The 25,213-nt window shown below is 37.9% G+C and overlaps 1 protein-coding gene across 1 annotated transcript in view; it reads left to right on the top strand.

Moving 5' to 3' along the window:
* The window catches only part of HAAO (3-hydroxyanthranilate 3,4-dioxygenase), a 35,806-nt gene extending 11,907 nt beyond the window's left edge, over nucleotides 1-23,899 (top strand). Inside the window, exons 3-10 of the mRNA XM_013949773.2 lie at nucleotides 1,346-1,429; nucleotides 3,140-3,246; nucleotides 4,953-5,042; nucleotides 5,847-5,890; nucleotides 19,098-19,243; nucleotides 20,392-20,460; nucleotides 21,647-21,729; nucleotides 23,177-23,899. Coding sequence (XP_013805227.1) covers nucleotides 1,346-1,429; nucleotides 3,140-3,246; nucleotides 4,953-5,042; nucleotides 5,847-5,890; nucleotides 19,098-19,243; nucleotides 20,392-20,460; nucleotides 21,647-21,729; nucleotides 23,177-23,255 — 702 coding nt within the window. The 3' untranslated portion in view covers nucleotides 23,256-23,899. The remainder of the gene's footprint in view (nucleotides 1-1,345; nucleotides 1,430-3,139; nucleotides 3,247-4,952; nucleotides 5,043-5,846; nucleotides 5,891-19,097; nucleotides 19,244-20,391; nucleotides 20,461-21,646; nucleotides 21,730-23,176) is intronic.
* The last annotated feature ends 1,314 nt before the right edge of the window (nucleotides 23,900-25,213 follow it).

Genomic DNA, 25,213 nt, shown 5'->3' with positions numbered 1-25,213 from the left:
CCTCTTCGCTCATGTAAGGGGTCTCAGCATGAGCTCTTTCGCAGTACATCATCTGCAGTTCTCTCAACTGTTCCATTCCTCTGGCAGTATATTTATTCTTGTGCTCATAAAGGTGTTCCTTGAGTTCTCAGAGGTATGTATCAATCAATATTTCCAAATTGCTTTGCAAATAACTCTGATTTCAAAAATGATTAAGCTTTCTTAATGTTGGAAAAAGTTTGTTTCAGGATTTGTATAAATTTGGCAGTGTTTTCCTTCCCCTCCTTATATTTGTTCACTGCTTTATTTCCAGTTTGCTAAAACTGTGGTGAACGACTATAAATAAAATAATTTTCATTATAGTTCTAATTTTTAGTCAGGCCTTACACAATTTCAGCTGCATTAACAATTACATGAATTAATCTGTTTGGTTTCTAGATATGGCAAACAGGACACAGAAAACATACAGAAGCTTGGCAGAGAGTGGCAGAACAGGAAAAATACATTTGACTTTTTAAAGTATTATTGCTCTGTTTTATATTGAACGAGAAAAATTGTGCTCATTATTCCAGGTCAAAAAGGGACCTGCTTGCAGATAATAGCACCGTTCTGCAATGAAACAGGAGGCTAGGTCTGAACACCTGAGGGCCTCCACAAAGCTTCTCTGGGATTATATACTCTGGGAATAACAGGACTGTGAAAAGGTCACTGAAGAAAGAATAATGGGTTCAGTGGTTCTGTCCTTATGTAAACTTAGGCCATAATCCTGTTACATACACAGTAGGAAGAGGAGCAGCTGCTGCAGGGCTTCAAAAGTATCCACAGAAATAAAGCAGACCAGCTTCTAAATGGACAATAATTCCCACATGGGAAAGATGCATTAAAAATGAAAACACTCACCCAAAAAACCTGGACATATTTGGAGCTTAGCTGGAAAACTGACATTTAATTTCACTGAATGTAACAGTGAAGGCCCTGCTACAACTGAACTGAAAAATGACAGAAATGAAATTTCAAGTACAGTGCAATAAATGAATGTCTCAGCTGTAAAGTCCCAGTCCTACAGAGAGTAATCCCCAGGAATGAAGACAGTAGAATGGAATTCCCCTGGGTTCACGGAAGAGTTCTTTACGCAGGTGGGGACCTGCAGGATAGATTTTCAAACGTATGGAAATAATGGAGGTAATACGTAATTAGTAGTATTTTCGAAAGCAACTGAGGTTGTTAGAAAAAAATCTGTGTAAATATTGACAATCACAGATTAAATGTCTTTGTGAATATCGTATACAGAATATGAAGTGGAAATATAAGCTGTATAGACTGTTTCGGAGCAGTTGCTTTAATGTCACTTTTTCTGTTCCTTCAGTTATTTTACCAAGTGAAAGGAGATATGTGCTTGAAGATCATTGAAAACGGGAATCGCAGAGACATTGTCATCCGAGAAGGGGAGGTAAAACAGGGTTGTTTTTCTGTTACTGTTGTACATAGGTATGTTAAATGAGCCTTCTGTGAATTATTTCAAAATCAGTTTCATCACTGCTGTGTGAGGGATGGCATCGAGATAAAAAAGAATAAAGTCTTCAATTCAGTATAGCAAATTCCATGTCACTAAGAGCAAACTACAATACACCCTGTCTGTTCAACATTTCAGTGATAGGCAGAAATACCTGAATGGGCATCCCAACTTCTGATGCCACCTTACAAAAAAATGGAGAGTCAGAAACATACTGGAAGGAGTTCTTGTTCTCCACCATGGCACAGAATCTGCAACATGACTTCAAGCAAATCAGCCTTTTTTTTTTTTTTTAAATATATTCTGTCAGGTAAATACTCCCCCCCCACACACACACACTCCATTAGATAAACTGCTCAGAACTTAAAAAAATTTAAAGATTTTTGAGCTATTTCAACCGTCTTGTTTTGTCCTCACAGCTAGCCTTCACAACACAAGAACATTTTTAAAACAGCAATTTAGGCAAAAAATGTATCCAGCTATATTCAATCTAATATTTAAATAGTTTTTCTTATAGTGGAAGACTTCCTAAAACATACCTTTCAATGCGACTAACAAGAGTCTGGCTAGATGTTTTATATGAGTGCAAGAAATTACTACAAGGTATTAGACATGCTAGTGCTACCACTCTATTACTGTCACTAGCTTGAACTGCATTCAGCCTTTGAAAGGATTAAGTATCAGCTGTAATGAGGCTAGCTTTTAAAAGGAAGGACATACACTAGACTGAATAGCTTGATGTCACTAAAAGAAGCATATGACCTTTTCAATGAAGAAACGAGTCTAAGGTTTCAAACCAATAAACATTGAAATTCTGGTAATACACTTCATGCTTCAGAAGTACATCCAGATGAGATCTTGGCATGTACCAGAAACATTAATGAAAGGGAACACGCAGTGTCCTTAGTGAGAAGACTGGCAATAGTCGTAGTGAGGCAGTATCATTAGTGCTGTCTTACAGCCAGAAAAACTGCAATGACTTGCCCAAACTCAGGTAAGAAATCTGTAGTGCTCACGAACAGTGCAGACTTGCCACCTTCCTACATAGTCAGACAGCTGTTAGAAAATGATTTTCAGACTTCAGTAGTAGGTGTCTTCCCCTGACCAAACATCATTTAGTCCCTTTCTCTCACTTGCATTAGTAAGTAGTCCCTCACATTTATTATTTCTGGAGAGAATCACATTCCTCATTATCCCGTGCTTGCTGTGTTGAAGGGATATGCACGGGCAATTAGTTTAGAAATCTTGAGCTGGCAACAAACTTAATTTCTATTTCTGTTACTCAGAAATTCCAGTAGATTTCTGGATTCCAGGTAGGGTAACAGGTTGGATTTTACTTGTGTCTAGCAATGATGGTGAAACTAGGGGGAGAGCCCTCGCTGCTGCAAAGGCAACACCAATTGCTAAATCAGTGGCTAGCATTCGCACAGCATCTGCCTGAGAGCTAGAAACAGCATCTGCTTGGCTGGTGGTACCAACACGGGCGCAGCTGCGCAGGAGCAATGCAGGAGCAATACAGCATTAACAAGGAGGAGGGAAAAAGTGGGAGAGTGTACAGAGGACTTTTGGGGGAGGAAGGGGAGAGGAACAACCCAATGAACAATGACCGTCTAACACGGATTCTTTCTCATTTCTTTGTCTGAACAGATGTTTCTCCTACCTGCTAGGATACCTCATTCTCCTCAGCGATACGCAGACACTGTGGGTCTTGTAATTGAGAGGGAAAGATTAAAGACAGAAATTGATGGGCTCAGGTGAAGAATAAATTGTTGGCTAATCCATTAGGATTCATAATTTCTTAGCTTCTGTCTTGCACATGAAGTTTGTGAACGTAAAGGTATGAGTTAAAGAGATGCTGAATGGCTTTTAAGGATCCCAGGTAGGTTAGGGATTTGCAGTCTGATATAGTCATGCTCTTGTACAGATAGTAAACTAATTAAAAGCCACCATATGTGTTTCAGGTGGAAAAATTAATTGTATTAACAAAGCACACTCTTAATTGAAAATATCTAATGAAGTAACTGAAAATAAAGCACTGCAAGGTTTTTAGTGCCTGTGTTTTCATACTGACATAATGAATAAAGACACCTGAAATTTTGGAAGTGAACAATCATTTTGTACTTTTGGGACTACACTGGCTCTTTGTGTGTTTCTGGAAGAGATGGGGATCTACAGCCAGAATCTCTGCTCATATAAGACTTCCCACTCCCAGCCAGCTGCAGCAAAGACCATTTTACTATTCCATTATTTATCATGCCTACAAGCATCAGTCATAAATCAGTCCCCAGAATGCTGATTATTGTATAAGTGACAAATAAAGAGCCTGCTTCAAAGAGTTTCTATAATTACATGCTTTGTACGTAAAAACATACATAGTTCATAAAAATGCACTAAATGATACTAGCTAAACTTAATCCTGTGGCAGACTAGTTTAAAACTAGCTGTTTGGATTTTAGTTTTGTGATTGGTTTCTTTAGTGCCTAGTAAGATGCAAAGTCCTCCTAAAGCCTTTTCCCAGCTGAGACATTTATGACACCTATCTTCTCTGTAGATTCTCTGGTGCTCAAAATTTGTGCTCACATTGCAGCCTGTTCCATGTTGGAAGCAGTCACTCTTCTACCTGCCTAGACTGTTTTTGCAAAACTTGAGGAACTGGGGAGCTCATAAAAAGTTTCTAGACAATATTGATATGGATACATAAGACAGATATGAATACACAGATACACACACATGCACAGTATAATCATAAGCCTTGTTTCCCTCTTGAAACACAAAATCCAATCACTTTAACCCAAAGGAGACATAGGACCCATCTGCAATCACTTGCAGTATGAGTGATGTACTGGAACATGAGTTCCTTGCCTGTCCATGAAGTTATATTTTCCTGAATCTGTAGGTAAATTTTACGTTTGCTATTCCATGGATTACAGCAGGCTTGATCTGCTGATCTCAACGCAATTTATTTATTTCTTAAGACATAAAATAATGAAAATGAAGCAAGAGATTCCTCTGCAGAGGAGCGAGCTAAACAATACTTCCTAAACTTACATAACTGAAGCTAAACTTTTACAAAGAAGCCACTGTGTATTCAATCAAATCATGAATGGGCAATAAGCAAGTTGACAAGTTAGTAGTCCCAAAGGGTTATGGCCCAGTTCAGTTTCTAAGATTAAATCCTAAAAGTTTGCTAGAGGGATTTGGCAATTTTTTCATGGTTGCTCAGCAAAACTACCAGGCACCCCACCCACAGGTCAGCTGATAAGGGGAATAGACAGCCTCCCTAAAAAACAAACAAACAAACAAAAAAAAAAACAAAAAAACCCCCATACTTCAGAGTAAAATCTAGCAGGCTTGAGAGTAACATAGTAATTCCACATTTATACACATCAAGTAGCTATTTTCTTCAAAATCCCTGATCAGTTAGTTAATAAAAAGATTGACTAATGTTTTTATTTCTCAGATACTACGTTGGAAAATCAACTACTGTCCTCTTTGAAAAATGGTTTCACTGTGAAGATCTTGGCACTCAACTTATGCCAATAATTCAAGAGTAAGCTTTTTTATTTGTAAATTCCAAAAGAACTGTTAAAATGATCTAATAGGTCTCTATCAATCTGACTTCTATACTTCATTTCTATTCTGCTGTATTTTACATTGACTTGTTAAAAGTGAATTAATGCTCTACAAACTGTTAATTGTATCTTGTATACCTCAAACTCATTAAATCAGATTAAAAAAAAAAAAATTCAAGTGTTCCCCATATCTACTTGGAACACACCTTATGAACAAGTAGGAGTACATTCCTGCTAAAAACAACAAGAATTAAGTGAAAATTTAACACTAATTTGTTGCCAAGTTAACTAGATAGAGCACTAAACTGTGTTAGGGCTTCTTTGGATTTCATTACATTGGCTTTTTTGACTCTCATTGCTTGCTTAACTATTTTTAATCCATATTATTCATGGATAATCATGGCTGTGGCAAATTTGCTACAGATTTTGAAAAGCAGCTGTCTTCCAGGAAATGTCATCAATTATCTGGCTGATTTGTTGCTTTAAGTGGTTGCTAAAGGTGAAGTATAGTCCAAACAAACTTGTACAAGCAAAGAATAATCACAAACAGCATAACATCAGAGTAGGAAATTGTATGGGGACATGAATTTTGCAGTGACTTTTAACCAAACCCTCAGTCAATAAAATTAGTATAGTCCTGTTGAACACACACAATAGTAGCTGAAGGTATGGCCTATACATTTTCAGCACAAAACTTAATGGCCAGCATTGTTGCCTAATCTCTGTTAACTTACAGTACATGAACATGACTTTTTACCCGTGCTTAATGTTTATTATTTCAGGTTTTTCAATTCAAGACAATATCAAACGGGAAAACCAAATCCAGGTAATGTAAATTAATTTCAGAATTAGAACAATTATTATATCTGATTGAACAGCAATGATTACGTTCACATAAAATGACTTGAAGTTTCTGGGGCTTTTTTCCTCTCTGATTATGTAAATGAAAATTACTTTGGGAAGTAATTCCTTTCATTTCCCCACCACAAATAAAATCCATATACATGATTACTAAAAGCATCTGGGCTGTTCACGTGAAGACATCATAATGAGCTATAAGGTAACTGTACAGAGTGAAATCTCAGTATCTCTATCCTCCCATACCATTCAAGTTTTGTACAAATAAAATTCCATTTCCAACTGTGCAGAATGAGGTTTTAGTGAGTTGACTCTACACGCTAGATACTTATTTATACTCCTTTACCTGTAACTGTGCAAAGTGATCTGCTCTTGGGAAGAAAGGATACTTGGTAAGGACACATGCCTTTGGTTCATGTGAGGCCTGATCCATTTAACTTCCATGCTGTCTTTCACTATTTTTATTTTGCCACTGTTTGTGGATAGTGATTGCAATTTCCACGCTGGAGTAGATACTCAAGTTATAACTCTACTCTTGAGTTCGTTGGACAGAGACATAGAACATGGGCAGAAGTGACTATTAAAAAAAGCTAATTTATTGGAATCTTTGCATAGGATGATGCTTATGTGGGGAATCAAATCTCACAAACAGGATGATCACTGTCCAGATGGCAATAGAAGTCTCTGTTGCAAGGGTCTTTGCAACGGTACCTTCAGTGAGATTGGGTGAGACTCCCCCAAACTGTTTTTCTACTGAAATCTTGTTATCCTGTTGGCCTGTGGTCCTATGTGACTGTTTAGTATATGCATGATCCACTGCTATTGATTAATTTTAATTACATACAGAATATCTCCCAACTGGCTTAACTATGTACAAAAGACTATACTATGTGACCATTTCTGCATTTGCAGGAATGGTTTCTACTGAGTATTTGTAAGTGTCTTATTTGAGTACAATGTGGTCAGTTCTGCTGCTGGAACCACCTGGAGAGTCTCTGGGATGGCCAGATTCTCAATCATCACATGGAAACGTACAAACTGGTGTAGGCACAGCAGGAGCTACCTGCAGGATCTCCAAAATTCCCACCCGGAGAGTTCCTGCACCAATTAGTCAAATACCTTGTTGTGAAGGCCACAAGTTCAATCACATTGTCTCCACTGGGTCTACTGTTTCAGATCAGTATATTCTCCTCTATGCAGATGACTAACAGGGGAGTTCCTGGAACAGCCAGAAGATTAATGGCTTAAGTACACTGGGTGCGCACACAACACAGCCCTGATACTCTACACTACAATTACAGCTGTAGGACAAATTTGAATTTCATCTTTCAATCACACTTATAATTTAAATTTCAAAGCTCTATGCCACAAGCCAAAGACAAATTTTAGTTCCCTTCTCTAAGAAGTTTTTGAGATCAGTAATCCTCAACCTCCATAATAATTTCAGAATTTCTTATATAGGATCATTTTTATAAATTACACTGGTATAGATAAAAGTCCTAATGAAACATTATTTCAACATTTATCCCATTTCTCAGATTGATAGTCATCATGAAAACTTCACTGCCTGCAGAGTTATCTAGTCTCAATCGCTATTGGAACAAAGTTCTTATCCAAATTAGAGAAAGCTTTTCTGCGTGAACAGCACCTTTCATCAAACTAGTTGACTAAATCCTCAAAGTGAAGTAAGAGTTCACAGAAGAGTCCTGTGTATATAGCATAACAAATTTACAAGCCTTTACGCTTAGGAAATGGCAAGCCAGAAAGAAAGCCTGTCTGAAAGATTTTGTAGCTAAACCAGCTTTTGGCATTGTGTTTTTGCCTGACTAGCAAACGTACTTATCAGAAAAAAGCTGTTTCTCAGGAAGAAAAATCTTGTCCTTCCCAAGATCTTACTTCTGTTTATATGCACCAAACATGTTTATTCTAATTTGAGTTTTTCTGGCCTTCCAAAAGGTTAAAGCTACCATCTCACCCACCTGGGATAATCATGATTGTGGGTAAAGCACTAGATTAGCACTCACAGATCTAGGTGACCTGTGTGATGTGCCTCACTATCCCAATAAGCAAATAATGATAATTGTTTTCACCTGTCTTTTACCTGTTTTTTTTTTGGGGGGGGGGGGGCATTCGGGTCCTGTTGGGGTGAGGGGACTGCTTTAGGGCAGCTGCTGTCTTTCCAGTGTCTAGCACAGGAAACCTAATTTCAGATGAGGCCTCTAGATGCTGCTGTAATAAAAAAAAATAGCCTTTCTCATACATATTATCCTTGTTCAATGCAGCGATTTCCAATAAATGTCCCTCACCAGTCTAAGCTGAGAGTTTATATGTCAATAACAAATGAATTACATCAGTGTAGAGAAAAGAGGAAAACAAAGATTTATATTGTCAATATTTTTGCAGAAGAACAGAGCTAAAAAAAAAGACCTGACAATCAATCAGAAATTATGATACATCTTTACACTTTTTACAGAGAACTTGGAGAAATTCTTATTGATAAATCCAGTAGAGAAGCTCTATTTTTTAGGCATGAGAGACTTTAATAAAGCTGAAAGAAGGGTTTTTTTTCCAAGAGAAAAACAATAAGGCACATAAACGTACTTATTTTGCTCAGAGCTCATTACATCTTTTTTCCCTGAATGGCTTCCCCCTTGGATTAACCTCTGAGACTACACCACAAATATTTGAAATGCTCTTGGCTTAACTCTTGCCATAACTCTTACAACAAGCAAAAGGCAATCAAAAAAAAAAAAAATTATGTGGCAGGATTTCAGCATGGGGGAACAGCTCCATTTTTCCAATTTTCACTTCTCATGGACAATAATAAGCTCAAAGTCACAGTGGTGTTTTGTACACAGGAAAAATAACCCAAATTTTTAGTTGCAGAAGTTTTAGCTAACAGCTCCTTTAAATGTCAGTGAAACTTGTGTATAAAATCAAACAAAGTTTGACCGAGATATGAGTAAGCTAGTAACATGTTCTTCCTCGAGTCGTATCCCATTGGTAGAGAAATAACACCTTGGATTTATTCCCTTAGCAGTTCTCTTTTTTTCCTTAAAAAGTAGAGTTCAACAACCAGCACGGGACTTGTATAACAAGCCACCACCAGTTTCTTGTATTCAAATGCGTCTTGAGGGAAACATTAAGATTTGAGCTGGCCTATGCAGAGGGCTGGATTTCAGACTATTTCTATTCTGTAAATCCATAATCCCATCAGTTTTAAAGCAAAGCACTGCCAGGTTCATCTCTACTTAAGCCTGAACTATTCCCTCCTCTTCTTAGAGAGAAATGGAATAAAACTGAAGATAAGCATCTTCAAAGAAAACTTTGATTGCAGCTCACTCATACAGGAAAGTTATAAATGGAATCAATCAAGCTCTTCCCCCCCCCCCCCCTTTATACTAAGTCCAGACTTTTTCTTGGTTTATTTATAGTTTTTGGCTCAGCCAACACTAGGGCAGTACCTCTGAAAGCAGCGTACTCAGAATATATGAAAAAGCAGCACTAGCTATTAAAAGTTTTTTGTTTTTTTTTAAAGGAAAGTGAATCTCAAGTACACTCAGAAATACAATCAGAAACAGGTTTTCCATGGAAACTTTATGCAAGGCATCTTCCTTAGAACTGTTTTGTAATAAATTGCTAGCCTCTTGTTACCGTGTGTGGAAATAAGGGCTGAGAAAACTCCCCCTTCCTTCATCAATAGGGCTGAACTGAATATATTTTAAACATGGAAAACATAAGATTGGGGGGGAGGGGGGGAGGAGGGAGGTGTTGTTTTGCTTTCCACAGTTTTTGACATGAGGAATCACAACTATCAAAACAACTTCAGTTGAATCAGACTGGTAGCAAGGTTCTTTCAAGGTTTCTATTTCATCTCCATTTTATAATTAAGAGGATGGGAGACATTCAAATACACTTCAGACAGACACAAACCCCAGTTCTAATAAGCAGTGATGACTGAACCTTGTTTACAAAAGGATCCAAAAGTTCAGAACTTTATCCTGCCAGTGCTCACTGAAATAATTCAGGCTTCTTTTATTTAAAATTTGAAGGAAAAAAAAAAAGTAGGAAAAGACTTTTCCTAAGTTAGACTTTTTTCTTATAATGATCTTTGAGAGCATTTTGATACTTGTTTCCAGTTTGGGGAACAAGGGAATGAGGGAAATCTCTTAGATTTCAATAAACCACAAAGACTTTTTTAACAGGAAAAGTAGGATGTCAGCTTTCATTTTAAGCAAATTGATTAATCTAATTAATCATCATTAAGTAATAATATACTAATATTAAGCATTAATGACATTTTAATTCCCATAAAAACTTTATCACTAATGGGCATACAGAAATTTAATACAAACACCAGTCCTGTAGTGACTTCATTTGCAAAACTTCAATTAATTCTAGCGTATCCAGGGCAATTTACAGTCTGAACCTCGTATCTGGTTAGTACTGTTAAAATACCACATAATTCTATGCTTGCTATTCAGAGTATACCAAAAAAAATAATAACAATCAACTATCTGAATGACTATGAAAAATTAAGTGTTTTATTCAATCATTTGGAGTAGGACTATGATACAGCCTAGGGCATGGTATATATGTTTACTTTTCTGTTGTAGGAACATTGAAAATAAACCTAAGGATACTATCAGTATCCTTTTTAAACAAAAATGATCATTTTGGAAATAAGGTTCATTAGCTGTGAAGCTATTTAGAAAACTAAATACTTGATTCCCTTTGCTCTCATCTTTTAAGGACTTCCAACATACCTATCTAGTCGCTCATTCTTTTCTATAATTTATTACTTCTTTTTGCTTTGAGTCTATGTATTAAAAGAAACAGCATATGAGCCTTTAGATATAAAGTGTTTCTGTTGGGAACTTATTTTGCAAACAGCCACCAGGAATTTTACAAATTTTCCAGGACAAAAGAGCATTCACTCTGACCTGGTTAAGCCGACACAAATAGTCAAGAATTTGTAAATTGTCTGGATGCACAATAATTATACAGTTCTTTTAGAGACTGCTTTTTAACTTTTACCCACAACTTGAATCAATTCCCTTTTCATATCTTCCTTACTCTCTCTATTCTGGCAAAGATGCCCATATCAATATGCTGTTCATCTTTTTCTCCCACCAGCCTTTCTCTCCTGTCCTACCTAAGTCCAGTAAGCCAGCCAATTTCCAAGTCACATTCATATCTCTCCTGAAGCTCACCTGAACTGCAAAGGCTACAGAGGTGGAAGATAGGAATCGATTAATCTAATACACACCTACAATCCTAAACACCCATGCAACCTTCTCACTGACTTCATCCATCACCCCTCCCTTCACACTTAACTGTCCCCACCACAAAGGTTCCCACTGGATATACCCAGCTAGTGCTGGAGGTGAAGAGCTCAGACAAACCAGGTAGGCCACCCCCTACCTAAATTAATAATATTAAATACATAAATAAAGAGGAACTACAACCTCTGGAGTACATTGGCTAATATAATTTTCCATGTGAAAACTTCTACTGAATCTCTCAGTCCCAAACCTAAATGTATCATCCAAAAGTCAGGACTGATGACACTCTGTTCCCTGGAGCCAATAACTCCTCGAGAAGTTCATTAGGTACCTGGAGCACAGAACATTAATGACAGCTACAGTCACTAAACAAACAAAACCATCCCAAGATAGAAAAATGCTTCTCTTGCAATATTCTCAGTTGAGCATCCTCAAAGAGGCAGAACACAAACTGTAATCGCCGAGAGCTCTCCATGAGCTGAGAGCTCTTCACCATGGGAACGAAGCCACTACTGACCTTTAGTTCATAATGTATATAATAAACCTGTCAGGGAAACTGGAAAAAATGCCATATAAAATTATTTTCCTTTTCTGTTAAGACTTTATTAAAAAAATAATAATAATATTTTTAAAAGCTGTAAAGCTCAGAGCAGTTTCTCAGTATGTATGTCTTCTCTAATAAGGTAGTTTCTTTTTTCCTTATGCTCTTCTCAAATGTTCCCCAGACAGCAACATCTGAAACAGACAGCTCACTAATGGAGTCAGTCTGACATTTTCACTAGTGTTTCTAAGGCTATTTAATAGTAAGAGCTCATACATATGCTGTACAAAGCCTTACTGGGCCTCACAAACGCAGTGAGGTCTCACAGCACTAGTTATAATGAAGTATCCTATTCCTCTTTCATGGGAGGAGAAGGTGGACACAAAGACAATTAATGAATTTCTCACAGTCATAAAAAGATTCAGAAACAGAAGCTAGGGGTCCTGATTTTAGGATTGTGCTCTGATCACTAGTCAGTATTCCCCTTGATGCAATTTAGCATTCTTAATTACAATGACCTAGCTATTACCATAAAGAGCCTTTAAAAAAAAGTTGCAATTTGGCTGTTCTAATGTATTCCCTTTCTTCTGGATGGTTATGTCTCCTTTTGGAGAAGCTGTATTTTTTTATTACAAAAATATTTTTCAAAGCTTTCTGCATCAAACTTCTTTGTTTCAATCAGGAAAAAAATGTTTAGTTTCCACCATAGATTTAACGACACAAAGAAAAATGTGCAAAAAAATAATTACAGGGACAATTCATAAATTAACAGTTATACCAGTTCTCAGGGCATGCTACAAAAACAAATACAGTTATACAGGGAAAGGTATAATTACACCAAGAGAGCACTACATTTTCAGCATCTATACTCAGCAACAGTGAAATGGACCAACTCTCCCCAAAGTAATCAGTCATTTTCAGTGCCTTTGTATGGAATGAGGCTAACTTTTCTTTTTTTCCAAAGTGCCTGAAATTTTGTCCCTCAGTCCACAGGTAAGTATCTTTTAACCGGCTTGATTTGTGGACGTATTAAACTCCTACTAGTCTCATTGACATTTCTGCTAATGTTGAGAATGAAGCTGGGCTTTTCATAAGTATTAGGCAGGCACCTCTGGGAAAAACATCCCAGGGTATATATTATTGCTAGAATTGGCAATTAAACCTGAAACTGTGCAAAACTGGTATATCAGAACTATTCATCATGATATAGTATCCTTTAAGAGGTGGAAGGGATGATTATAAAGTGGATAAAAAGAAATGGATATACAGTTCTAAAATAATGTGAGCTCCTTACCCCTAGTTTGGACCATTTTATGCTCAGTGAAAGGATAAGCACAAAACAAGGTTTAAGTGCTCCAGTTCAGATAAGGATGTCTTCCTCTTTTACAGAGAGACAGTATTCATAAGAGATATGCTCAAGTCCTGGCTTAGAGATGAAGCCACAGTGTGCAGGGACAGACTGAGGCAGTACTGTGGCTTAGGTTGGAGGGGCTTTTGTAATGAAAAGGGCATATAAGGTGATTTAAAGATTCAAAAAAAAAAAAAATCCATCTGGACTGTGCTGCCTAGAAGTGAAGGATGGCATGCCACTGAAAATAGTATTTTTCATAAAGCCAACATGTAATCAGTTTCATAGTTGGCACTATTTCAATGTGTTGTATTTTATGTGCTTTACTGCTGCTTTCCTTCTACTGCTGCTTTCCTTCATAACAAATCTCAGGGAAACAAGACTTGCAAGAGAGCTAACAATATTTATTAGACCAAAGACCCTCTCCTTTCAAACTGTTCTTTTGCATCTGTTTTTAGACCATCATGGCTACAACAACATATTTCAGAGCATGCTGCTGAATATTAAGAGTTCAAGAGTAAGTGTGAAAATCTTACTTTTAGAACCAGTGGAGTGTACAGTCAAAATGCAGCTCCCCTTGACAGCCTTAAGGTGGCTGGTCTGGAGGGAGTGATCTGCCTGCAGAGCTGGACAAGGTTTCTGCAATCATCTCTATAACCAGGTGACTTTTTTCCTGACTTCAGATTTTAATAAACAGGATTTTACTTATTTAAACTTTATTGACTTCAGTCAAGCCTGAGCCACCGATAATTCCTTAGAAAAAAATCTAGATTACTTCGTGGTTTTGGATGGGAACACATAAAACTCCCGGCTTTCATAGTTTCAACCTACAGGTTTCAAAACGGTGGATTCTGCTGCATATGCACTCAAAAAACTGGGCACCAGGGTCATTAGTAATTTTTGTAAATGTGACTGTACTTCTGTAACATGTGAAACAAACATTTCCAGGGGCAACTCTTTGCCTCTTGGCAACTTAGAATCTAGAATTTTAAATATGACTTTGTACTTTTTTTCCAACCAGAGACTAAGCTCTCCTATTCAATTGGCAGAGCAATGCTACGAGCAAGTAGCAAGTGTATAGTATGTTACCAGTGCTAGTGCATAGTGTATACTGTTTATTGTTAAACATGCTGTAATGGTTCACACATGTTGTTGTACAAATTAAGGAAGCACCAAACTGCCAGGGCTGCAGCAAGAATTCAAGGAACATCATCTTTAAAGGAAAGGTGGAGGGGGGAAGGGAGATGCAGAGAAAGAGCAGCAGTGTGTAATCCCTTTCTGTAGCAGAGAAGGCAAGAAGGTAGGCGGGAGCAACAAGAGCTTCCAGAGGCAACGCACAGTACCCAGTGTCGGCAGGAATGCTGGAAGGGTGAGGTCTGTAATTCCTGCTAATTCCCTTCCTGGGTTGCTATATTCACTCCTGCTGCAACTATCTGCAGGGTCAGAACAAGTCCCAGTTTTCAGAGGACAGTTTTGCTCCCAGCAGGTTTTAGTCTAAGCAGATGTGTTAAGCATAGCCTGTTTAATTAAATCCCTGCAAAAAGTAAGTGCCTGGACTCAGGCTGTGTGAAAAAACCATGCAAGAACGTAGGCTCATCTAGCTGCAGGGGGAGGAAAATGGTGCATACTAGTGGCCAGTGAAGCAACCAGGGGGCAATGGGCAGCAATAGCAGCATGTAAGAGGGAAGAGCAGAAGGATCTCGGTAGCAGGTATGAGGGGCCTAAGGAAAAGGTAGGAAGGCAGGGAAAGCTGAGAGTTGGGAGCAGCTTGTTGGGAGCAAGAAGGGATTTGGGAGACAAAGGGGAAGACTGATGGAAGAAAGGAAAAAAGGGGAAGATTGGAGAGAAGGGAGTTGCTCTGGGATACAGAGATAGATATTGGAAGAGTTTGGGGATAGCCGGGCTCAAGAAATGCATTGGGAAAAAGATGGGAGGACCTGAGTTCTTAGACAAGAAGGGTTAGGGACACGAGGGGGTCAGGAAGGGGGAGCTTCCACGAAGCACGTGGCTTGGGGGTGAGCAAATACACCCACATACACCTGGTAGGCTAGTGGCCATCCTCTTTTAACCATCCACTTTATTGCTATCAGAAATATGGCAAGCCCAGCAAGTCGCCAGCTCTCCCCTACATTGTCTCTATGCAGGCTGTACACATGCATTGGGAAGCCTGAGACTGGATCTGCCTGGATGTTCCCTGGCTGTTTTTTTGCAAGCTGCTCCCTCCTACCCATTTTTGCACAACTTCATATTCTGAATCTCAGCATCGTCTCTACTGTTTAACTGAAATTGACTTCCTCCAAAAAGTGTAATTTCCTTTTTTAAAATATTTATAAATTCATTCAGTAAACATGATGTATTTTTCAGCTTAACATGATATCATCACATTCTTATTTAAAGATAAAAAGTTATAAAAACTATAAAGAACACATTGCTATGGTATGAATATTTAATAGTAATGAACTACAAAAATGGACCTAACTATCGAACTCTTTAAATGGATCTCCTGAACAGAACAACATGTAAGAAAATATTAGATTTGATGTTCCACCTAATGATATATCACTTGGACATAAATATATCAAGCTTTTAGCTGACTAGCTTAGAATTGCTATCGTCTTACATTTTGCTAGCATATTTTTACCTTTACCAGTATTACACATGTATTTTCTCATTGTCTCACAGTATTGCTAGAACACAAGAACTCCAGAAACACACCTGCTCACACCTCCTGAGACATTATTAAAAGCTAACGTACAGGCCAAGCATAGATATATGCAGCAATAGCTAAATATAAGCCATTAGGCTGATAAGAAATACTCAGTTCTTTTGGAAGCACCAAGCTTGCAACTCTGGTATGTGTCAGAGTGCAAAGTATTGGTTCTCCCTCATTCTAGTTCATCAGCTCAATTTCACAAGTACTTGGATGCCTACAACTTCCAGCATCATGCAAGGGATAAGTATCAGTGTTAAAGGAGGACTCAGTCAAGTAAGCCATTAACAGTGTCAGACATACCATGCTGTACTTCATCATCACCATGCTTTCTTATTTGTTCTGCAATAACAGGTTCTGCAATAACAGAATCAAAATACTTGACCTCACTAAAGGTTAATTTTTTCTAGACCTAGTTTTCAGAGGTCATTAGCGTATCACTGGGCAAGTAGCACTATTAATATTAGAATTCTAATAAGCTAAAACCCCATCACAGACCAGGGCCCACTGACTAGACACAAGTGTAACAAGACAGGTGTTGCCCCAAAGAAGTTACAACCTGGATAAAGCAATTGTCCATCTTTACTTGTAAGTAAATGAAACTCTTGGAATGTGCCTGTACATCACAGGCAAAAGAAGCGCGTGCTCCATAGTAAGTGTAGGATGCATTATACTTTGCATTGGCCCTAAGTGTGTGTAGCTGGCTGTTTACAGCGGTCCTGTGCAATGGGACATGTCTTTGATCAGGATGGCTGGAGTCAGAGAACACCAGAATGAAGAAAACTAGTTAAAAAAAACCCCAACAAACTTACTAGGAATAAACGACAGACGTTAAGATACAGACTAAGAAGTTTATAGTTCCTTTCCATTGTTAGTTTTGTGTTGCTTCTTGTTCAGAGCACAGACAAGTGTTTTGGCTTTTTCTGCTTGAATTCCTTTAACTCCTGTGGAGAACTCATAGTTCTGCCTGCCTAAAACATCACAATTCCCACCCTGGAGATTCAAGTTGTTGCTAGCTGTTCTCCAGCATATGGGGCCAGAACTTATTTCTTAGCCTGATGCTGAATTCTTAGCCTGTGGAGAAGATGCATGCCCTTAACAAGATATAGGCAGGATACCCATTGCATCTCAATATTTATCTCTTACCCTACAGAGTGCTATATATTTTTACAATCTCAGCTGAGACAACATGTATTTTAGTTGAAAGCCATATTAATGTGTAATTTTCTTGTATTCCAAAAGGCCTTTCTAAATTCAAGAATGACCTGTTTTATTCTGATAACAGAGTAAGCTCTGCTATCTTCATATTGCTTCAGAAGGTAGAGATTTTTACTATTAACGAAACAAAGCATTTAAAAATCAACTGGAGTACTAATTGCACTGAGTACCTTCTGGTACAATGTCTTCATTTTTTCCTTTCTTCTGCTGTGGGTGAATATGTATCATAATAATATTTTAGATCTTTATTTAATATCTGTTCCTAGCCAAAAAAAAAAAACTTTTCAATACAGTTATATTTGAGTATAACCATAATTTAAGGAAAAAATGTACAAATATTTCTAATTATCTCCAAAGCAGATTTGATGAACCTGTGAAAGTTAAAATAAAAGAAATTCGGACATACTGCAGTGTGAAAATAAACCACTCTAACCAACAACCTTAAAAGTGTTTTTTAGTGTTATTAAACAATAAAACACAGTGCTCAGGTTAGGTTTTGTTAATGCTTCCAGGTCCAGATTAGAATAAATCTAATGTAAAGATTTTCTCTTTCTTTCTGGTGCTCCTTAATTTCTAAGAAGGTCTTTGCTGTTTAATAAAAATGTGTTGAATATTTGAGTTAAATAATATCAGAATAGTATGCCTTTTTCAAAGAACTCAATGGAAAAAAGCTTTCAAACAAAGAGATTCCTTTTGCTGAAGATTACTAATACAAAATGTGCCATTCATGAATGAGGCAATGCCGAGATAAACAGTTTGCTGTAACCTGTTGATTTCTTCCATCTAATTTAATATAATGAAGAAATATGAATGACAAAACATGTTTCTACAACTGAAGTGTTTAGCATCTCATTCAGATCTACTGGAAAGGAAAACAGATAATTGGTGCACTGATCCATTAAACAGCACAAACTTATTCTATATGCTGATGCTGGCGCGATCAGTGCCTTGCATGCAGTGACCTTCCTCACACACTGTTCAAAGACCACATACAAAATAGTCTTCCATGAAAAATCATGAAGTGCTATATTTAAAACACTGCAGAGCAGTGAAATAGAGCTTCAGGGGGAAAAAGGAAAAAAAAAAAGAGAAGAAAAAAAAAGAAAGAAAATCACATAATGAATGCACTGGTACTTTAATAAAACTTGCTCTATTACTGAGACTAAGACTTGGTTGCAAGTTTATTGCCTCAATGCCTTTGGGAGACAGGCATCTAGTGACTTTTTCTGCATCTAATTGGCATTATTATTTGAAATTACTCCAGGGGCATTCCCCCATGGCTCCTCAGAACAAACTACCTAGGACCACCAAGGTGATTGTGTTGCCTCTGCACTTTGCTGTGGGCTGGTGAATGACAGAAGTTTATTTCATATAGCAGCAATGCAGGGCACAAATCTTGAATTTCGCTAGCTACACTGAAACTGCATTCAGCCCTCCAGCTATTTTAAAGAAAATCAGTTATGAAGGAGAATTATTGGAAATTAAATCCAGCTACTACTTCAGGAACACCACAAAAAAGGCCTCTTATTAAATTTAAGGTTGTGATAACCAATTTGTTTCACTGTGGTCAATGAAGCCTTTAGAATACTTTGAAAATATCTGGGGGAGAAGAAAAACCTAAGCCAGTACTGAATACATGAAAGATCTAGAGTAATCTGGTTCTGTGGACCTAATTTCATTTATATGGGGATATGTCAGGGTGACTCAGCAAAGACACAGAGACGACGGATGTGATTCCACCAGCGCACAAGCTGGTGTAAAAGAAGATGAAGAATATGCCAGCAGAAACTACTGCCTATTGCATACTGTTTTACACATTTGTAACAAACACGGATGCACAACAGTTCTGAGAACAGCTTCAGAGAAGCAACCTTATCAAGACAAACACACACAACATGCATCTTATAACCTCAAGTACTAGATTCTTACAGCTATAATAGCAAATAATGCCATGGTCATTGACTTTTAACTAGATGATATCTGTAAATTGAACCCTTCAAACAGTATTCAGCAATAAAAGGTTAGGAAAGGCCGAGGGAAGCAAGTTTCACTGTTTCTCTGCTTTGTTTATAGATGAACTGCTGAAAGAAACACCTTTCCCACTAAATTCCACTTCTGTTATGGAGCCATTTTCCTTCCAAAGCTGGTTAAATGTTCATCGTGGAGAAATAAAGCAGAAGCAATCCTTAAGTGTGTTTGGAGACACCTTTGAAACAGAGGTAGGAAATTTTTAATTTCTCTGAGAGCGAATTTTTTAAAAGGTACAGATGTCAGGTGCCTAATGTTTAGGCTGAGTGAATCCAGGCCTAGAACCTCTAGGTAGTCAGCAGAGAAAACCATCCATCCCTACAGAACAATTCAGTCATTGCCTGACCTGCCTTTCAGAAGTGCCCCTCTCCATCCACTGATTTGACTAGCTTACAGCAAGGAAGCTCCTATCTCAGATATGTCAGTTTAAGGAATCAGCCTGAACCTTATTTCCATTTATTTTCTTTAGGATTTAAATAGGCATCTTTGCTCTCCCCCCCCCCCCATATTTCCTGAATTAGAAATACTTGTGAGTAATATGTACATCATGTTGGCATGCTTGACTCCCCTTCGTGCTTGAACAGCATTCTTGGTGCCAAGTCTAATATGGACATGTAAATATACAGTTATTTCTGTTAACCTATAGAAAAAGGGAAACAAAGGGAAGTGGTCAGCACCAGGCATCCTGGGCTGTGTTGGAGCATTGCACTCCTCAGTCTAGTCAAGCACAGCCTAGTTTGAGTGTAAGGGAAGTTGTCACCTTTTGATATCTGTTCCGTATGCACAATAGTTTATGAAACATGTTCCTTTCCTTGGGTTGCTTAGAGTCACACTCTGATCAATCCAACACATTTGACAGGAAAGTAACAAAGGGTCTGGCTTTGCAGTCAGGAAGATCAATGCAGAAGGGACAGATAATAATGGGAAAAGTAAGTCTGATCTGCAGCTCTTCTAATGTTAATGGAAACATCTTTCTGGCTTCAGCAGGCTCCTGACAGGGCCCAGAGTTCATGAGGAGGAAGTGCCTGTTCTAAGAACAGAAGCCAGCAAGGATATAGATGTGAAGCTGAGAGTGGGAGGAGGCAGTAGGAATAGATAAGTGAGGATGCAGAGGAGCATAAGGAGTGGCAGGTGTGATCAGTTCCCTTTTTATCAGCAGGAATCAATAAGAGAATAGCAAACATAATGTGAATTTTAATGTCTGTAAAAATAATGTCATATTCTATGAACATTTTCCTCTAAAAATAGAAAGTTTTAGATGCTGTAGGAAGATGAACACGTACGCTTCAGCTACTGGGATGAATCCATTACTTTTCTTCCCTGTTCCTTTTTTTTTTAGGCTATAGCTTACGGACCAGGAGTGAGTGAAAAAAGCAAAAAGAGTTCAGATATCTGGATATGGCAGCTGGTATGTGACAATTCACACCTGTTAACCATGACATTCAGAGTAGACCGAACAGTAGTAAAGCTTCCTAGCACAGGCAACAAAACCTAAAATGATTAACTTCCTTCTCACAGAAGACATCAGCAGCAGACACCACCATTCATCAGCAAAGTATTGCTAGAAATAGCTGTAAACTATTGCTGCTTTAAAAATGGTCCCTCTTTTTCAATCATCTTGTATGTTCCAAACAGCCACTGCCATCCTCCATCAGGTTGTGGTGAGGGTTTTGATTCCTACTGGCATATATCTTTTAAATACAAAATTCTTGTGAGTGATAAAAACTGTTATCTATTACCTCTTCCTTGAAGCATTTGCCCTCATACTGCAGTTCTACTGGAAACAGATAAGCTGTAGACCAAGCTAATAAAATCTAACTGAGAGCTTGTTTATACAAAAGCACAGCAGAAGGTGATCCAGATGCCCTTCATTCAACTACCTTGTAGGAAACAGATTTGCAGCCTGAGGGAAAACAAACAGAGGAAAGCTAGTTTCCAGTTACACAAGTCAGGCTAGCTTAAGCCTAATATTTCTATCAGTTCCTGTTCTGTTCAGATTCACAGGCACTAATACTAATCAAATAGTAATTAAAGACATCATTTTGAAGGACACTTGTTTGTGCTGCAGTTTACAGCAGCCTCTGGAAGCAAGACCTTGTTCTTGCTGGCAAGAATCTGGCTCCGCTGCTTGGCAAGATAATGAGGAGTCCATTGCAATGTAGATGGACTCCTATTAGCAATTTCTGTCAGCTCCCTGCTGACTTGTGAACTGATTTTGAAGACTTAGAAAGGTATTAGGAATCAGAAAAGTAAAAGAGGAACTTGAAATACTCCAGGAGGTTAGTCCTGTGACTTCCAGAGAGGCATACCAATTTGCAGGCTGCTAGGTTAGATTGTTAGCAGCATATCCCCAAGGAGCCAGGCAATGGGTTGCTGCGATATCATGGGGAACAATGAACCATGAAGCGTGTTTTTATTGATGCTAATATTGTCAGACAGGGAATATCTGCTGAAGTTTTTGCTAGGCCCCATAAAACAGAACAGGTTTGAAGTACTCTTTCAGTGGGAAAGTTTTCCGTACTTAATGGCAGCATTTTCTTTCACTGGTGACAGTACCTGGAAAATTAAAAGCTGGCTCTGTTCTTTCCCTTCAGGAGGGCACATCTACCATTACCATGGATGGTAAAACCCTGACTCTAGCTGCTGGTGACAGCCTGCTTGTCCGTGCCCAGTCTATGTGAGTAGAGATGAGCAGTGGTTCAGTGCATGATTTCCCAGCTCCTGACAACATAAATTCTGTGTATTCAGCCGTACCAGGCTGGACATCCACTGGTGCAGAAACACATAGGCTCTGTGAATGCAGGATTTGCAATAGGCTGTATTATTCCTCAAGGCAGAAGCGTGTTGAGGAGGAAATAAAGCCAGGCATTCATTCTAACTCACCTCCTATGATAAAGCTGCGAAAAGGTAACAAATAAATGATAAAAACTACCATGAAAAAGCAGAATAAGGAAGGCCCTACATAAAGGTAGATGGGGATAATACGCCAATCAGCAGTCACAGAAGATCCTCTAAGCTTGATACTGGGCTTAACATATAGATACATTAGGTATTTGGGTACTAGACCAAGCCCACAACTCTCTCCCTGAAGTAGACTGCATAGGGCTGTATCATAATCACAACACACAAGATATATGTGAAGGAAAAACTGGTGAAAATAGTTTCCAGAGAGAATGTAATGGGAAAGTATTTGCCAACTCTTGTGAAAAGCAGCATGGGTTGATAAAGTGCCCACCATGAAAAAGATGAAGGATGATATACACTCACTGGTAATGCAAAGCAGCAGATTTATAATTAAATGATAGAAATGACAGCCTTTCCTACAGGAAATTAGTATAATTAGCAGGATATTAGTAATTAAAATCTAATAAGTAGTAGTTCTGATATTTGCACCTTCTGTATATCTTCTGGCACTTAAAAAAAAATGCTGGAAGAGATGAAACCATCCAACTGTGCACAGAACTATTCTCTGTAACTGCGATTCCAAGATGTAGCCACCTCCTCCCTCTACCGTTACTTCCCACCCCTTCTGTAAAAACACTTAAATTAATTCCCAGTCCTGCAGTCCAATCAGTGAAACCATATTTTCAAAATCATGGTATAATGCATGTGCATTATAAGACCGGAGAAGACCTTTGATTATAAGATCTGTACAGCAGGCACACTCTTACTGTATGTGTCACTGTGGTATGCTGATATTGATCTCTGGCCACCTCTGCAATTGGCATAAAAACAGCTAATATAAAAGTGATGGCCACAAGGCAAAAATACTCTTGAATTCTTAAACATTCACATCAGAAATGATATCTGTACTCACTGAGATGATTTTGCTTTGCTCTTTCTGTGACTGAGATCAGAATATAAACCTTTCCCCTGGGTTCACCCATAAATAGAGGTATGTTCTTCCCCTGTGTTTCATATTTGAATTATGTTAGCGATGGTGGAGGGTAATTCCCTGAAATCTCGCAGGATATACCAGTATGGAAAGAGAATAAAATAATCAGGACTGAACCTCATTGTATTCTACTACATTTCCAGCAGCATAAATATTTTTATTGTTGTTTTGTGCTTTTTTTAATATATAAAAAAAACACATTAGGTCATCTGTTTTTTCATTTTTCTAGGTACTACTGGAAGAGAGCAGAAGGTTGTGTGGCTCTTTACGTTGCTCAGGATCCAAAACGCAAGCAACCTTATACCTAGCTGTTGTGCCAGTTGAGTTTGGTGATAAAGAAATTCTAGGCTATTTGGCTCATCTTAATGATCAGTCAGACTGCATGGAATTTGAACAGTCTAATAAAATGATTACACTAGAATTAAGTGGAATCAAGCATTGTGCCCAATTAAAACTTAAGAAAAAAAGTAGTTTAATCTTCAGCAAAATCTACAACTAGTTATTTTGTTAAAAACAAAACAATAGTTATCCAAAAACAAATGAACAATGGATCCAAGTAACAGGAGTTTGTGTGTATATATATACACACACACACACACACACACAGAGTAATATACATGATCCTATCTAGAATAAATTAAAGGGTTTTTTCAAATGCAAGCCTCTGCTGCAAGATGAGGAAAAGGAGTTAGGAGTAATATTGTTTTCCTAGATTATATTTTAGCTACGTCACAAGACTTAAGATAAGGAACCCTGGATTCTAGTCACCTTGTATCCCTGGTGCCTTTTGTAACCTGATCTTCACTTCTTTGTCTCAGTTTTGTCATGTATAGTAAATTGAGCATAACATTAGTTACCCAGCCCATGGCTGGGGGGCTTTTAATTGCAGTAGATTCCAGAACTTCTGGGATCTGGATAAAAGGTCCTTTCAAAAAAAAAAAATTTTTTTTTTCACCTGCTGCAAGCACTGCTTGAGGATCTAAACCCTTTGTGGGCGAGAGGAAGAAAAAAAAAAAAAAAGGAAATAAAAGGTGTGTTAGTGAAGGGGCAAGATGTAGCTGCCAGAACAGCAGCGAGCATTACTTAGATCATCCCTGTACTTACTCCAGGTACCTTGGTACCAGTTTACCAAATCTGGCAGTGCAATGTCAGTGACAGTTATCAATAACATACCACACATACCACACTGAATGTCATCTGTGTGGTACACTATCCTAACCTAATGTATTATGACTAACACAAGCATTCTGGTCATGGTTTTCCAGCTGCAGAAATTTCATTTCAAAGTAGCCTAAAAAGTGTATTGTGGGACAAGAGAGAAAAAAAAGATGTAAAATAATCAGTTTCTACTAACTGTTGCTTCTTTCTGAAGAAATGGATGAGGTTTCTTCATTGCACTTCAATGTGTGAATGTAATGTGAAAGCAGGGTGTATAATTAGCTTTTCCTGCTTTTCTTCCAGGAACTCTTCAGGGTTTTTACATATTGTCCTTCATAAGTTTTTACCATTGCTTAACAGGTTGCTTAAATATTTCCAAGTGTTACCAATTACATGTTTAAAAAAGCAAATAGTTCTGTTACTTGATTTCTTGTAATTATAATGTAAATTTTAAAGTTTTTTCTTAAATACATCTATCACCTACAAAGCTTATTAAATTAAGATGTCTATGTGTTTTATTCAAGTTTTCATTCTTCTAGTGAGAATAACTCAGATGGACTACATCTCCCTAATAACAGAGGACCTAATTAGAAAAATTGAGCCCAGTCCTTAGGGAATTATGGATGTACATATGAAAAGGTCTCTTGCACAAGTGAATCATTTATATGATATTGGTGTGCCCAAGTGTCCACGGAAATGCCTGCTCCCTGAGAGAACATGAGGGCTAAGGGATCTAGGGTAAGAAAAAGTTAAATTTGTAATCCACCAGTTAGGAAGTAACTGCTAGAATGCTAGTTCTGGGTTTACTTCATCTCACAGAAATGTTTCTGTATTTCACACTGAATAAGCAGATAAAATATAAGAACATGTAGAACAATGTCTGGAATAATCAACAGCTCTTCACACATTCAGAAGCACTGCGAGCCATGGAATTTTTAAAATAAACATTAATTTACCTATGGATTACTAATATCTCCCAACTTTAAAAGTAGCTGATTTCAGAATTTAAAATATAGACTCCACTCAAGCTGTATTTGTGATGGGTATGACTTTTTCTAAGGTCTAACCTGAATTCTACCCAGCTCTAGATGCCTAGAAGCAGAACAAA

Source organism: Apteryx mantelli, chromosome 3, assembly GCF_036417845.1.
Source record: "Apteryx mantelli isolate bAptMan1 chromosome 3, bAptMan1.hap1, whole genome shotgun sequence".
NCBI classification, from domain to species: Eukaryota; Metazoa; Chordata; class Aves; order Apterygiformes; family Apterygidae; genus Apteryx; species Apteryx mantelli.
The sequence above is the reverse complement of the archived record's forward strand: the minus strand, read 5'-3'. Positions and strand labels throughout refer to the sequence as shown.